The sequence below is a fragment of the Trachurus trachurus genome (assembly GCF_905171665.1).
Source record: "Trachurus trachurus genome assembly, chromosome: 4".
Classification (NCBI taxonomy): Eukaryota; Metazoa; Chordata; class Actinopteri; order Carangiformes; family Carangidae; genus Trachurus; species Trachurus trachurus.
Genome location: NC_139898.1, coordinates 4,461,146 through 4,477,541, shown reverse-complemented (window position 1 = coordinate 4,477,541; position 16,396 = coordinate 4,461,146). Strand labels below are relative to the sequence as shown.

Sequence of the window (16,396 nt, the reverse complement as noted above, 5' to 3'; positions counted from 1 at the left end):
AGCTTTCAGTTGTAACTTCCAGAACAAAAAATCATACTAATGCACTTCTTGGCCTAATATAACACAACAGCATACAGTAGTTATGCAGTTTGCAGAAATATGTAACAGAACAGGATGTTTATTCATTTTCCCCTCTGTAGTTTAAGTAGACAAAGGTCTCGGTCACATTTTAATAAAATGATGCCATTTCTATAAATGTCATAGGATCTTTTTTAAAAGATATTTTATTTTCACGGACCACTAGGGGTCCACGGACCCCAGGTTGAGAACCACTGACATAAACCATGTAGCTGCATGGAGATAAAGCACCAGCAACTAATGACACACCCCTTGTATAGATGAAGAGCAGGATGTTGAGTGCAGACTGTGACCAGTGTTGTGATGACTGTTGTGTTCACTCTCAGGTACGTGAAGGTGCACTTGATTCCACTGGACGCCGGCAGGGCCTGTGCGTTTTACTGTTGTACGGCGTTGGAGCCGCAGCCCCAGATGAGTTTCAACGAAGGCTTCCGCATTCCTGTCCCCGCAAACGCCCTGGCGGTGTGCGCCCTGCAGCTGTCCGTCTGCTCGCTGGGACCTCAGGCTCAGGAGGAGCTACTGGTGGGTCCCACCGCCCCAACGCTGCCGCCTCAGAGGGAGAGCGAAGCCGCAGCAGCTCAGGCTTTATTCATCTAGAAGGAAATCATGAGGTTGTCTGTGTCTTCTGCAGGGTACGGCCCAGGTGAGCCTGGCGGACTGCGAGGGCAGCGCCGACATGGTTTACCACTGGCTACGAGTCCAGATGTTGAGCGGGACAGAGGTGCCGCGGCCCGAACAGAAAACCCTCAGCCACCGAAGACACCATGACGGGCAGGAAGATGAGCAGAGGCCCAGAGTCATGGTAACCACACACACACACACACACACACACACACACACACACACACACACACACACACACACACACATACATACACATAATAGATCAGGAAATAACTGCAGAGTGAAGTAACAGTGAACTTTCCAGAGAAATACCAAAATACAAATGCATCACTCCCATTTTCCAGGAGGTGCAATAACATCTAAGATCTTCACTATTCATCGGCTCCATTACATCATGTGATACCTGGAAACCTAAAACATCCCAGCTCTTACACAGTCGACCTAACCAGAGTCACGCACTGAGTCACCCACTGATTTGTTTGTGGTGCTCTGGATCTGTGTGTGGCAGCATTTTTTAGTGAAAGTCACACAGTTCAGGACTTCTTTCAAAATAAAACTACAGACTTAATGTGGCCTTTTATTGTGACAGCCCAGAACTGAGTTGTAGGACAATCATGTAGTAAAATATGCATCTTGGCTCCAAACCTGTCAGATGGACGGATGATGGTGGAAAAGGAAAAGTGCTCACTAACACAAATGTAAACTTTATGTGTTGAGAAAGAATTTTAGATCTGTAATTTCAACTCATTAAAAAAAGTGTTTTGTTTGTTTTTTTACATGGCTTACAGGCTTTTTTGCCTTTAACTGATAGCGTAGTAGAGGCAGACAGGAAATGGGGAAGCAGAGAGAGGGGGAATGACATGCAGCAAAGGGCCGCCCGAGTATTTTTGGTCATTTTTCAATCACAACAACAATGAAAAGAAAAATATAAATCAGACTAAAACAAAATGCTTTAAAGAAGTGCAGCTGTAGCTCAACAATAATAAGGGGCGTGGTACCCTCTCCTGCAGACAGCACACATACAGCAAACCACAAGAAATGATCGGTTTTAACTTAACTGCTATGCTTCAAACACCCCGTCTAACAGAGCTGAGGGAAAACGTCACACACCGGCGTACAACTCTGCGTCATGGATTTTTTTCTCTCTCATATCTTTGTCATCATCCTGTGACTGCTCAGTCCTCTAATGCTTCCACCTGCTGACACATTACAACAAAAAAAAAAGAAAATCAACAACCCTGAGCCCCGAGCTGTCGCCATAACAAACAACTAATTAAATTCCTGCATTAAACTGTAAATCCTCTCGGGCCCTCAGGAGGAATTCCACCGTAAACTGCTGCTCAGCACCTGTTAATAATCTGCAGGTGTGGAGAGAGGCTGCGTTTCTAGAAGCCAAACACGCCTCCGCACTCTGTGGCTTCTAGCCTGCTCCGAGGAGGGGTGTTGAAGATGGTGTTTGATCGTTTTCTCTGTGACATCACAGGACAATGTTTGCACTCATCTGTCACGCACCGCCGGCGCCGCTGCTGCCGCCGTCTCTCAGGAGCGCCACGCCGAGCTGGAGCTGCAGAGGCTGGAGAAGAAGGAGGAGCCAGGGGAGGGAGCATCTGAGAGGTGATGAAATTTCCTGCTTGAGTCAACGCCTCTCCCGTCATCCACTTCTACTTTTGTTATGTGTGTGTGTGTTGTTATAAAAATGGGGCGTGTCTTTGCAGGAGCTGGCAGGCAGAGTCGGTGGACAGCGGCTGCAGCAACAGCACGGCGTTCACGGCTCCCTGCTCCGAGGGCCTGTGTGCAGAGGGCGTCTGCATCGCCACTGGAGGGCGCTGTGATCAGACAGCCACCAAGCTGTGCACAGTGAAGGTAAGAGCACACAGTGGTGGGGGGGAGGGGGGGTGTGGTGCTTCATGTTCATCCACAGATGAGTCTGCGGCGCAGGCAGGGGCGGTTCTAGACACTCTGGAGGCCCCAGGCAAGAAGTAACTTGGAGGGCCCCCAGCCCCAACCGGGACCACAAACATTAACTGTTAATGAATCCAAAAATCCCAAACTATTGATGATTCAATTCTGCATACTATGCCAACTCAATCTCATATAAAACGTACCTTGGCTACGTTGGTCCAAAGTGCAAAAACATAGAGGGTTTACAGTAACGGCTCTTAAATTGTTTTTTTCTGACTATTTTTTTCTGTATTGTTTTGCGTCCAAGTCACGTGACTTTCAAGTTTCTGGACGTGAGAACAAAAAACATTAGCAAATATTTCTACAATTTTTAGTGGAAAAATCAATATTTTGAGGTAGTGTCTGCATAAAAATGCCCTTTGATTACATTTCTAGCAAGAAATATATATTTTATTTTCATAATAATTGCTCAGTGAATGTACATAATCATTCGCTTGCTTGTTTTTTCAGATCCAGCCAGAATAATTAGAAATGGCAAAGTTTTCTGCTGTCGCTAGGTGGTTGCATTTTTATATATGATACTGGGTTGACTATGCATTACAACATTCGATGTACACAGCCAGTGACAACATCAGGTTGTCACCGATATGAACCAATGCCAGCCGCCCCTGGGGGCCCCCTTCCAGCCCAGGGCAGTTGCCTGGGCTGCCTGCCCTGTTGCAACGCCTCTGGGCGCAGGTGCGATGAATTTCTGTTGATCCGCAGGTGGAGAAGGCCACCATGACCGAGGGCCTGTTCCCAGAGCCAGTGCGAGTCCGGCCCAAAGAGAGGGGGGGGCGCTGGGGTCACGCCTCGCCCTTCATGCGCGGCAGCACCATCGTTCGCTCACAGACTTTCTCTCCCGGCGCTCGCAGCCAGTATGTCTGCAGGGTGAGTTTCTAGAGACGCAGAAGACATGTGACACTTAAGGTTGTCAGCGACGTGTGTTGACTGACATTTAAGACTCTGTTGTTGTTATTTCTGGTTTGACAGCTCTGTGTGAATCCTTCCTCTCTGTACAGTAACTGATTTTACCTTACAGTTGTATCGCAGCGACAGCGACAGCTCCACTCTACCAAAGAAATCCCCTTTTGTCAGAAACACGTTGGAAAGGAGAACGTTGCGATATAAGCAGGTATTGGACTGTTACTCATTAGGAACACGTGTCAGTGTGTGTGTTTTGTTTTTGTTAACAATTTTTTATTAATTTTATGCCAAAAATTTAAAAAAACAGACAGTTAATGTGTATTCACACTTATGCAATAGAAATATACTATTGACTGTACATCCAAAACAAAAACACAAGGTGCAGTAAAGTCCACACACAAAACCAAAGACAATTCTCTGTTTTCAGATGAGGACCTGCATGTCTTTACATCTGTATTTCAGTGTGTGTTAAAGGGATAGTTCAACATTTTGGCAAAATTGCCTATAGTTTTAGGAGTAGGTTCATTACCTTTAATTGTCGGTGCAAACTGTTTTTAGAACAGCGGAGCAGAGCTGTGAGCTGCTCAGAGCTACGCTACGGAGGCTAATGGAATTTCTTGGTTTCCCTCATCAAATACACAATCCAGCAACTGCAAAACGCTCTGGTGGACAAGTTGTGACCTGCACATTCACCACGCTATGATAATAACAGAATGTTACGAGACAGAGTTGTTTTCAAGGCAAATGCAGAAACTGCTTGCTGATAAACTGCCCCCGACCGGAACGCGCATCAGCGGTTATGCATGAATTTACCTTGGAAACAACTCTGTCTCGTAATGTTCTGTTATTATCTCATAGCGTGGTGAATGTGCAGGTCACAACTTGTCAACAAGAGCGTTTTGGAGTTGTTGGGTTGTGTATTTGATGAGAGAAACCAAGAAATCCCATTAGCCTCTGTAATAGCTTGCACCGACATTTAAAGGTAACAAATCTACTTCTAAAACTTTAGGGATTATGGCAATGGGCCAGTTTGCCAAAATGTTGAACTATCCCTTTAAAAGTTGAGGTTCTGAACTTGGTTCATGTGTGTGAGCAGCAGTCGTACCGCTCCTCCCTGGCCGAGCAGCCGACCCGCACCTCCCTGGACCTGGAGCTGGATCTCCAGGCCTGCAGGACGCGTCAGAGGCAGCTGATGGAGGAGCTGAGCGCCCTGAGGGAGCTGAAGCTGCGGCTGGAGGAGCCGCAGAGCAGGGACGCCACCGAGCTCCCCCACTGGGCTCTGAGAGACGAGCGCTTCCGCTGCCTGCTCAGAGAGGCCCAGAGACAGGTGAGACGGCAGCAGGCACCTCACACACACACACACACACACACACACACACACACACACACACACACACACACACACACACACACACACCGCCTGAGCTTGGACCTGGTTGGGCAAGTGGGTGACTGTTTGTTGTTGTTCTCCAGGCCAACCAAAGCAAGCAGGAGCAGCGTCAGGAGGAGGCGGTGGAGAGGAGGATGAGGAAGGCTTCCAAAGAAGTTCTGCAGATGAGGGGGCAGAGTCAGAAGGAGCCCCTGCCGGTGCAGACATTCAGGTTGGGACTGTGCTGACTGTGAAATTAGGCCATGGCCCCAGATATTAGACACATAACCAGATTATGTAGCTTCACATAATTATAAGATCAAATGCTCACAGGAATGTTCCACCAACCCCACCCTTCACCCACCCATGCATCAAAGAGACAACACGGAACAGAAATGAGTACATCGGGCTTGGTAAACTGTTGTAACAATGTTTACATCACTGTCAGCTGGAAAACAGTTCACCTCTGCCCCGCCCTGACTGCTGCCTGGAGGCTTGTCAGTCAGTCAAATATTTACAGCAACACATACATCAGCTATAATCATGCACATGCACATGCATGATTATAGTGCAGCATACTTTTGCAGTTTAATTTTTTCAAATAAAACTCAGCAGGGCTGGAGTGGTTTGTTATTCAACCTGCATCCTTTGTTTTCACTTTCAAATTTACTTTATTTCAAACTGCAGGAAATCTGATTGAACCAGTTTCTGGTTCTCACATTGAAATTCATTTCCAGTTTTTGGTGACTTGAGCTTTTTTTTATTCCTTTCTTACGGTTGACTATTTACCTTTGTACCATTAAAGGGATACTTCACCCAAAATGCATAATTCACCAATTGCCAAGGAAGGGTTTGGAGAACTTTCTGAGTCATCAGAGTTTTGATGACTCAGAAAGTTCTCCAAACCCTTCCTTGGCATGACGGTGAGTAGAAAATCTGTGAATTATTGATTTTGGGTGAAGTATCCCTTTAAGGACCATTACAGGACAGGGTGGTCAGACACTTGTTTTGTTTTCTAAGTTTTTTTTTCAGGCTTTTATACCTTTATTACAGGACAATTGGAGAGAGACAGAGAGAGGGGGGGAAAGGGGCGCTGGGTGGAATCGAACCACGGCCGCTGCAGCAAGGACTTTAGCCTCTGCTCATGGGGCTCTAACCAGTGAGCTATACGACGCCCTGCTCAGACCCTTCTGACCAGCAGTGTGTGTGTGATGGCCTGTTATCTACTAGGCCAATAGGAAGAGAGAGGAGAGACTGTGGTGCATTCTGCACATGCCAGAGATCTGAAGAAAAAATTCCTTTAGGCCCTGGCAGCTGAGACATGAAGTCTCATATTTTGTGAACATAGGTATGTGTGTGACGATATGTTCTGTTTCCTTCTGTCTGCAGAGAGAAGATGGCTTTTTTCACAAGACCAAGGTTCAACATACCTCCTTTACCGGCTGACGACGTATGAGCGCTCGTTTATGTGACTAAACATGAAGTATTTGTCAAACTATTCATGAAGTACAACGTTGTTTCGACCGAGGACGCGGGCGGGCGTGGTGACACTCAGATGATGTTGAAGATTAGAAGGTTTCGCATTTTCAGAAGTGTTTGTGCGGCTATTCCTCTAAACATGAACACAGCAGACACACACCTATCGACAACAGCACAACTGTTCATTTCCTTTTTGAAGAAGTTGCCTTTCATGAGGAAACCGTAACTCTTCACCCAGAGTTACTTCTGTTGTTTGTGCTCACAAAAAAAGGCTGGAAGACGGGAACAAAAGTCGGTTTGGACAAATTCACTGTACTGTAACTTATTTTATAGTACTTTTCCTTGAAGGAAAAAAAAGCTTCCTGCTTTTTAAGTGTATTTTGTAGCTTGGAACAAATAGCACTTCAGTGTTTTTACATACAGTAAAATGGAACTATTGTCTGATTTTTGTTTCCTGTTTCCTAATTCTTAAGAGTTATTTACATCAAATGTCACTTTGTGTAATCCTTGTAATCCATTTTATCACTGATGTTGTCCTTTTTTGTTATGTTATTAAAATTAATATTAATTCATGTACTTTTCAATATATGGATGGATATATGAAACACTGTACTCAGATTTTTTAATGATGTCTGTATGAACATCTGCAGTGTTACCTCTTGTGAAGATAAAAAACCATTAAACCACATCTCCATGCTTCAGTGTTTGTCAGTTCTGATTCAGATGCAGGTGAATTTCTTGATCAACCTGTGCTGGGATCAGGGTTAACTAAAACTAGCAGTGAAAAAATAATTAAGTTCACTGAAATAAAAAATTTAATGAAAACTACAATAAACAATGCAAAGCAAACTAAAACTGAACTGAGGTTTTAATTTTCTTAGAAAGAAAAAATTGGCAAAGAAAAGAAAAAATGCCACACCTCAATATGAGTACGACCCCCAGGTAGACAAGTGTAAATGTATGGTAATGAGGACTGATGGGAACATTTGTGTGATGCAACTAAAAGGAACAAATCCCACAAATTTGAAAGTACATCTTGGCAGCTCTAATATAAATGCTTCTACAAATCACCTAAAAAACTAAACTAAGACTGCTTGATCACTTGTTGAACTCACTAAAACAAACCTGAAAAAATCAGAGCAAACTAATGAAGACATTTAAACCACAACAACCTTGGCTGGGATGAAGAGCATATCACTTTTCTGCACACGCAAACATTTTCCTTTCAAATGTGTCACAATGTCACACTTGACTTTTCTGCAGCCACAAATGGCTTGTGATGAGCGATGACCTATTTTAGTCTAAATTTGCCAGTTTCTTTAGAAGCCCCGCTGTGCCGTCAGCTGTGTCAGCTACTTATCTTCATACAACATCCTGTTTGAACCTTTTTTTTTTTCACATAAGCCGCGGAGCTGCGGCTTCTCTTGAGCTCAGGCTGAATTCCTCCTGGGTGAAGTGAGACGAGCAGAAAAATGCAGCTCGTTCTTGAAAACATTGTCCACCTAGCCCTGCAGGCAAACCGGGCTCAAGTCTCTGCTTGTCTGCCGTTTACTGTCAAATTTGGGGCCAGCTTCACTATGCATGTTTCCCAGAGGAGATGTAGCATCATCCAAACACCGACCAAAACACCGTCACATGCAAGCACACGGTTCACTTTTAATTATTATTAATGACTTTTTTTTTTTTTTTACATTTAATTAAAACCAAATCCACAGAGAACAGTTCCAGTGCAGAAATTCAATCTAAAATGTCTGTAACATCAACCTTTGCTGGTGTTTTGTAACAATACACATTAGTGACAGTTTATACTTTATATTACCATTCTTTACAAATACTGTGTTCTTCACATATTGTACCATGTTGGTTTCAGTGGTTTCACTTGTTTCCCTGCACTGAAAAATACTACTACTGCTGTGGTGCACCGGCCACTTGTGTTTCGTAGTAAACGGGCAAAGACAGTGTGGTTACAGTCAGCTCCTTGTTACTAAGTAAAACCACACCTGTTGATACAAATCATCCTAAAAACATATATACTTTTTTTTTTTTTTTTTCTTTTACCGTAATCTAACATCAGATGTGTGTAACTGTGACGTAAAAAAAGACACACTGTAAACAAATCTGTGTTTGCTTACACAGCATCTACCGCCTACAGAGTGCCATTAAAAGTGAATAAATTACACTCCACATCCAGGTGGGCAGCTGTTTGAACTGGCTACACTGCAATAAAACAGGTGATACGACGGGGGAGGATATCTGTCACTGTTTACACATGAAATGAAAACTGTGGGGGTAAACAGTCATCACAGATTTAATTATACAACAGGTGTGTGCGTAACAGGTGAGCCCCAATAAAATAGGAGAAATCTGACATTTGCAAGGACGCGTGTTCAACCATGAGTCATGATGATGAACATGTCAGGCTGTGAAATTCACCACTTGAGGAGGAGATGTGCCGGTGATGCAGCAGGTGCAACGCGGCGGGGCTCAGGTTAAAGCACGCAGCCTGACGCACGCTGAGTCCGCAGGCCTGGATTTTCACTGGCTCTTCCCAGTGGCACAACACATTACGACAACGAACGAACGAACAAGCTCCTCGCAGTCACAATCGAGTCAAAACAAAAACGGTCCAGCTCACGCTTCCGACGACTGTTGGATTTTCAGTCCAAGGTCAGAGTGTCTATAGGGGGATGGAAACGATGGTGGGCAGCTCCCCTATCGGAGGCGGGTTGTACTTCTCCACCCTCATCAGCCGCCGCAGGATGTCGTCCCGGTCGCGCGGCCATCCGTACACGTTTGTGTTTTGAAGCCAGTTGGGTACGTGACACTGAGATCATAAAATACACACACACACACACAGAGGAGAAGGAGAAGATCATCACGCTGCTGTTGCGATCATGTGTGTGTCCAACAGTAAGAATCATCACAAATACAGTGGCACATCACATCAGAGTGTTGCATAAAACTGACCTTTTTTGCTCCAGGGAACAAAATGGGGATGAACCGGAAATTCTTCGATCCGTTCTGGATGAACTCGTTCTGGAGCTGAACACAGAAACACACACACAGTAAGTAGTATGAAACCATCATCAGAGTGAAAGTATCTTTAAAGGGAGATAGTTCAAAATGTTTTGGCCCATTGCCATAATCCCTCTAGTCATAGCAGTAGGTTCGTTACCTTTAATTGTCGGTGCAAGCTGTTTTTAGAACGGCGGAGCAGAGCCGTGAGCTGCTCAGAGCTACACTATGGAGGCTAATGGGATTTCTTGGTTTCCCTCATCAAACTCATCAAATACACAATCCAACTCCAAAATAACGGAACGTTACCAGACGCAGTTGTTTTTGTGGTAAATTCATGCAAACCGCTGATGCGCGTTCCCATCTGGGACAGTTTTTCGGCAAGCAGTCTCTGCATTTACCTCGAAAACAACTCTGTCTCGTAACATTCCATTATTATCTCGTAGCGTGGTGAATGTGCAGGTCACAACTTGTCCATGAGAGCGTTTTGGAGTTGTTGGATTGTGTATTTGATGAGTTTGATGAGGGAAACCAAGGAATTCCATGAGCCTCTTCGCCGTTCTAAAAATAGCTTGCACTGACAATCGAAGGTAACGAACCTACTGCTAAAACTATAGGGATTATGGCAATTGGCCAATTTGCCGAAGTGTTGAACTATCCCTTTTAGGTGAGTAATAGAGTCTTGATTTGGACAGGGACCTGTTTGTGTATGTAGACAGTGTTGAAGGTCCGCTCGTCGTTCTCCAGGCCGACGGGGGAGGCCGTCACCGTCTCGTAGTACTTGGGGCTGATGATGATGATGATCAGGTACTCTTTCTGAGTGAGGGGAAAGGCAATTATAACTGCTTGTCAGTACATCTACATTTTAATGAGCTGGTTTCACTCTAGTGCTGCAGTTAAACCGACTGATAAAACATGTCGTCTCTTGCTGTAAAAAGAGATGATGCAACACCCCCTCCAGTTTGCCACATTACCGCGGGCTGGCCTTCTTACTATTCAGAAAACTCTGATGGTCTTTACCTCACTGAGGTAACGCTCCATGAAGTCGATCTTGCTTATACTCCTGAACTGCTGCTCAAAGATGTCGATCTGAAACAGACAGACATTTTAATGTTTGACCAACTGAACCATAGTGGAAGTTTTCATGTTCAAGAACCAACTGCAACAAAAATCAGTGCACCCTTTGTTAGTGAGAGATGACATAATTGTCATGTATTTGTTTATGAGCTCTATTCTCAAATAATCATTCGATCCTGGACCTGGATGATACCAGTGTGGAGGCGTGTTCTGCTTCTACTCTTTGCTTCAGGTTTTATTGCTCCACCCTCTGCTCTCACATACTCCACTGAAGGTTTTTACGTTCCCTCAGTTTGCTCTTTGGATCAGGCAGCTCCTCAACATGTGGAGCCATGTGGCATCCAACACAACCACAGCCAGAGGAGGCTGAGGGGTCCACTACTTTTGTTTTACTGTATTTTAAATGTATGTGTCAGTGTTTACCCAAACATATTTTTTCAATTATGCAGATGATCGACTCGCTCAATCTTAATACAAAAACAAAACAATGCTTTGGATCATAAATATTAGGAACAGTAAAGTACACATGTATATAAACCAGACAAAGCTAAAGCAAGAGAGCTTAATCCTAATAATTAGTCTCAGCTAGCCCAGACACTGTATCTCACTATATTCTCAAAGCTGGTAACTGGGGCTCAGTGTGTAGTCATAGCACCTGGTCAAATAATAAAAAGAAGAATGTGTCTGAAAACACCCGCGGGCGACAATGCTAAACGTTTCGCCAAGAGCTCAATGAGCACTTGGCAAGTTGGTTAGCACGTCTTTTATAGGTGAATGAGTTTAACTTCAGTACCGCTAACCGCCACACACTGTCACTTCTCCTTACTGGTACCTTGTGACTGTGACTATACCCGCGGACCTCCGTTACATATATATCCGCTATATATACATACACAGACGCACACTTGTCGTGTATATACACACACACGCATGTACATACATCCTTGACTACAGCCCCTCAACTATTATAAATATGTCAATTACTCCTCATAGATAAGACACACAATAAAACCTGTCATAAAAACAGATGAACTCCTTCTTCTAAAACACATCAGCAACTGCAGCACAGCTGTTCTCTCCACTGGTTACACTCTGTGGTGTGAATTCAAAATGATTTTTTTGTGTGTTTTTTTTTATGTTTGTGTGCATTTTCCCCTTAAACCACCTGAAGTTCATACAAAGTTTTAAATGAATTATATTTTGTTAAAGAAAAGCCTAACACATGAAAGGACAAGAAACTGTTACATACATGTGTATCAAAGCCGTTGTGTCGCAGCAGAGCAACAAAGTTGATGATCTCATTGACGTGTTTGTCGTTGTCGGCCTCATACGTGACAAAGACCCTCCCTGCGTTAAAGACAGAGATATGGAAGTGATAGAAGCAGAAGAGAGCAGCTCAGAGTCATCTCATTACTGCAGATCAACACTTACTCTGCTCCAGAGACAACATTGTGCTGTAGGGAGGTTGCTTCTCTTTTGCCGGAGCGTTGTGACCGCTGCATGAAGTTCAAGATCATGTGGATTAGAGACATGCGACATGTAGCGTGGAGCTCAGCTCACATAAGAATGTCTGAGGGGAGCGGAAACTCACATGTGTGTGTGTCCAGCTCCAGGAGGTCTGCAGTCGCCTGGATCTGAAGCAGCAAAGACAGATCAGATAAAATCACTCGGGAGAGTTCTGATGAAGTTACAGCAGCATTTTTTTGTTTTTGTTTTTTGTAAATTGTACAAACTGTAAACTGTAAATTGCATGAATTATGTTCTTATCTTGTCTGTATTGCCTTTTATTGTACCATTATTTTGCCCTGTGAAGCACTTTCAGCTGTAATTTGTGAATGAAAGGTGCTATACAAATAAACTATAATTATTAGGGCCACGGGGCCATCGCACCGAGCACATTATTATTATTAATCAATAACAACACTACTGCAAGTTTTCTAACAGAGCTTGTTTTTTAGGATCAATAATCTCGTCACCAGACTCACAGCAGGGGCTGAATGCTGGGTGGTACTGGGGCCCGGGGTGGTTGACCATAGGCCCCCGGTTGAAGGTGTCTGCAGGACACTGAGCGCAGCAGGCGGCTCCCTGAGGCGAGCACGCGTACGGAGACAGAGTGTGGTGGTAGAAGTCGGCCGACGGCGGGTTGGAGCGCAGGGAGAAGGGCTGCTCCAGGCTGCTGGTGCTGGTGCTGTGTCCGCCGGGCAGCGACAGGAACTTGTACCCGGAGTGGCAGCTGTCCCCGGGGCAGCTGGAGCAATCTTTCTGGCTCATGTAGGACGGCAGGCTGTTGGGATACCCCGACCAGCTGCTGCCGAAGCTGGGCTCGGCCTGGCTGGGGAAGGGGGTGGGCTGGCCGTACCCGGGCAGCAGGCTGCGGGACGGCTGGTAGGGGCAGTAGGTGGGGCCGGGCTGAGGGAGGCTGTGGTTGTGTTTGTGTCCCTGCTCCGTGTCGGGCCTCCCTCTGCTGAACAGGGAGTCGTCGGCGAAGGTGGCGTACTCCGGGAGAGAGCAGTGGCCGTCGCGGCCCTCCTGGACGGCGTCCGGCTTGCGGACGGACATGGCTTCCTGTCCCTTGGTGCTCATGGTCTCATCGTCCTCCTCGGGCGTGTTGTGGTGTCTGCTCAGGTATCTGCTCAGCTGGCTGATGCGACTGTGGGATCAGAAGACAATTTTGCCACATTATGATGCAATTAAAGCGGAATGTTTGTGTTAATATAAGTCTTAAATAGTTATATCTTCCGACGGCAATCACTTATATAGAGTGTTTGGTCTGAAACACGGGTCTGCCAGTCACTCTGCTCTGCTGTAAGCCGAGGAGAAAACTTTCCTTGTATCCTACAACCTTTATCCAATGAGGAGAGAGAACGGCATAAAGGGGCGGTCCTCTCTGTGTGTGCAGCCAAGGGATGCGCCTGAATGTGGTGACGTAGGGACGAGGGCGGGGACTGCTAACTCCATCGGCTGACAGGAAGTTAGCCAAAACCACCGGATCGCTTACTTCTGCTTTAATACACACAGCTATGGAAGATGGTGCTGCTTCACATTGTGCTGTTCTTATCATCTACCATCGCTGTGACATATGTGTGGGCATGGGCGGTTCGAGCTACACCTGTGTTATCATGTTTGCAGTAAAGGTCGAGCGCCGTATTTTTAAAAGAAAAGCTGTAGTCCATTCCTCACCTTCACTCCTTTAACCTTGACCTGCATTCAGCATTAGCAAAAGTGCTTTACAAGTGGAACTGAAGTTTTTACGTTCCCTTAGTTTGCTCTTTGGATCAGGCAGCTCCTTAACATATGGATCCATGTGGCATCCGACACAACCGAGGCCAGAGGAGGCTGAGGGGTCCACTACTTTTGTTTTACTGTATTTTAAATGTATGTGTTAGTGTTTACCTAAATGTCTTTTTTCAATTATGCAGATGATCGACTCGCTCAATCTTAATATGAAAACAAAACAATGCTTTGGTTCATTTAAAATACTAGGAACAGTAAAGTCCTCACCTAGTTGGTGCTGAAGCTGAGTAGCTGGAAGTGGGCAGCATCATTGAGCCTCTTCCTGCTGACATCCATGTGTGTCTGGTTAAAGCGGCAAATGAAACTCTGTCAGAGACAAGTGTCACACATCAACAACAAACTCCACCACCACCACCATCATCATCATCATCATCATCATCAGAACACACGCAGCTGTAGTGACATTTACAGCTGCCTTTCTTCTAACAGCCCACACTCGTGCTGGTGACCATTTGATTTTCATGAGAACTGTATTAGTGCGTGACGGAGTGACTCCCACACAGGGGACTTTTCTCTCTCACAGAGCCTGGTGGTTAATATACTCAGGGAGATAAATTCACACGTGTCTGTGGAAATAAGTTTTTAAAAGAAATTGATGACTCCCACCCGCACAGAGATAACACCTCCTCTCTGGATTTCTGAGTAATGACTTGTTTGATAAGAGATAGTTGACTAAAAAAAAAAAGCATCCACAGCACACACACACATACACACACAGAGAGATGAGCGCATTTCCGCATGTCGCGTTCAAACGTCTGTGAAAACGGTGGGAAATGTGTGTTATTATTTTTTTTCTCTTTTTTTAAGTTATGCAAATACAAGGCAAGTGGAAAACAAGAGAAACTTATGAAGACAAAAAAACAACCTATTAAAGGGGTAGACAAGACAAATAGGCTACACAAAGACAAGTGCAAACAGGGCTGTAGCCTATATATAGGCCTTTAATTGATGTTGTGGTGGTAGGTGGTCTGTGCGTCTGTGTGTATGAGCGTGGATATGTGTTGGAAATAATGGGGATGAACTGGAACAAGAGAAAGATAAAGAGTATAAGCAAAGAAATATGCAGAGAGAAAGAGAAAAAAGGGGAGAGAGAAAGGAGAGAAGAGTGAAAACAAACAATGTGTGTTGACAGTGGAAACTTGATATGAAAAAATCAGAAATGCTCTGATCTGGGCTCAGGTGGGTTTTCCTTCCACGCCGGGCCCCTACACTTCCTGGAAGTGTTATTAAAAGCCTCTGTGGTCGATCCGCGCTCACTGTCGTCTGCATTTTCCACTGTGACTGAGGCTGATTGACCCACATTGTGCCTCCACCTCACACACTTTAACCCGGCCAACAGGAGGAACCTTCACCCAGTCTCCGCTGAGCGCTTCACACTTTCACCGGTGGTTTACTAACGTGGTTTCAACTGTTAACTACCAACATCCGCTCACATTAAAACTCCTCCGTAAGGCGCTAAAGCTGTTCCACCGCAACAATTAACTGGCACCAGGTGTTTGTTATTAATAATCAAAATCAAAGTGTTTTTTTTTTTTTAACGATTTTTCATATTTACACAACAACCCATTCAGAAAAAGACAGTAGGCTAAGACTCGAAACAATAGGCTACAACTGTAACAAAACAGATCACACCAGACATACAGGTGTTTGTTAATGCCTTGTACACACACGTAAAGCAACGTGAATACCTGCCAAAGTAAATAGCTATAGGCCGCTCAGCTAACAGGTTGTGTAACGACTTGACAGTAACGTACCGTTCTCACGTCTCCCGCAGGTTAACACAGCTTCTCCTCCGTGTCCACGCGCCCAGGGGTCAGACCTCTCGGACCTCGAGCCTGCAAGCTCTCGCATTCACGCGCGCACAACCATACACACAACTATACACACGCGCGCGCGCACGCACCGAGACTCTCTCCCTCACTTCACAGTAACTCCTCTGTCGTCGAGTCCCCGGAGAAATGAGGAGAGAAAGTTTGCTCGTCAGTTTGGTGCCGAGCAGCCCCGCCCCCTACCTACCAGTGTGTGTGTGTGTGTGTGTGTGTGTAGGTGAACATGTAGCCTATCATACAGTTGTGTGGCTGCAGACCTAACGTTTAGGAAATAGCCTAATTCATATTAGGGTAACCATATTTTGATTTCCAAAAAAGAGGACAGTCGACCTGGGAAGGGGGGGCTACTTTTAGTAGGCCCATATGACATTTAGTACTAGGCCTATCACTTCGAATATTAAGTGTAAATCAACCCCAGGCTGCACTTTTGGCTGAATTTGATATAATTTCAGATTAAAAACCACAGAGGCTAAAAACATTCCAGGCTAGGATGATGATCCATAACGACAGATTAGAAAAATGTAAATTAGTTTGTAGTAGCTACATGTAGGTGTGTAAATTATCAATAATCATTATTATTGGCAATAATAGAGGGGCCCTTAGGGCCCCATGGAGGCTTGGGCCAGCCCTGATCACAGATAAACACAACTGTTGCTAAACACTATTATACTCATAACACTACTATACTCTCTCACATAGTGGTGTGTTTATGAGTATAATAGTGTCTGCGAGAGAGTATCGTAGTGTGTGTGTGTGAGAGCAA

At 45.0% G+C, this 16,396-nt stretch overlaps 2 protein-coding genes across 3 annotated transcripts in view; one reads left to right on the top strand and one right to left on the bottom strand.

Annotated features, from left to right (window-relative positions):
• The window catches only part of wwc3 (WWC family member 3), a 39,002-nt gene extending 31,896 nt beyond the window's left edge, over window positions 1-7,106 (top strand). The window contains exons 15-23 of the mRNA XM_083969460.1: window positions 405-600; window positions 710-880; window positions 2,186-2,316; window positions 2,418-2,565; window positions 3,370-3,534; window positions 3,686-3,778; window positions 4,667-4,897; window positions 5,044-5,171; window positions 6,329-7,106. Of these exons, the coding sequence (XP_083825586.1) occupies window positions 405-600; window positions 710-880; window positions 2,186-2,316; window positions 2,418-2,565; window positions 3,370-3,534; window positions 3,686-3,778; window positions 4,667-4,897; window positions 5,044-5,171; window positions 6,329-6,395 (1,330 nt within the window). The 3' untranslated portion in view covers window positions 6,396-7,106. The remainder of the gene's footprint in view (window positions 1-404; window positions 601-709; window positions 881-2,185; window positions 2,317-2,417; window positions 2,566-3,369; window positions 3,535-3,685; window positions 3,779-4,666; window positions 4,898-5,043; window positions 5,172-6,328) is intronic.
• Window positions 7,107-8,144: 1,038 nt separating this feature from the next.
• Window positions 8,145-15,736, bottom strand: traf3ip2l (TRAF3 interacting protein 2-like). Of its 2 annotated transcripts, none has more exons than XM_083969421.1 (10): window positions 15,559-15,736; window positions 14,012-14,110; window positions 12,496-13,160; window positions 12,102-12,144; window positions 11,942-12,006; window positions 11,760-11,857; window positions 10,454-10,522; window positions 10,133-10,249; window positions 9,386-9,460; window positions 8,145-9,242 (listed from the first exon to the last, which is right to left on the bottom strand). In XM_083969421.1, exons 2-10 carry the CDS (start codon window positions 14,074-14,076, stop codon window positions 9,096-9,098), a joined length of 1,344 nt encoding a protein of 447 aa, XP_083825547.1. In that variant the 5' UTR covers window positions 14,077-14,110; window positions 15,559-15,736; the 3' UTR covers window positions 8,145-9,095. The 2 variants fall into 2 exon arrangements, with proteins under 2 accessions (XP_083825547.1, XP_083825548.1); XM_083969422.1 differs by having other exon boundaries at window positions 14,012-14,086.
• Window positions 15,737-16,396: the final 660 nt, after the last annotated feature.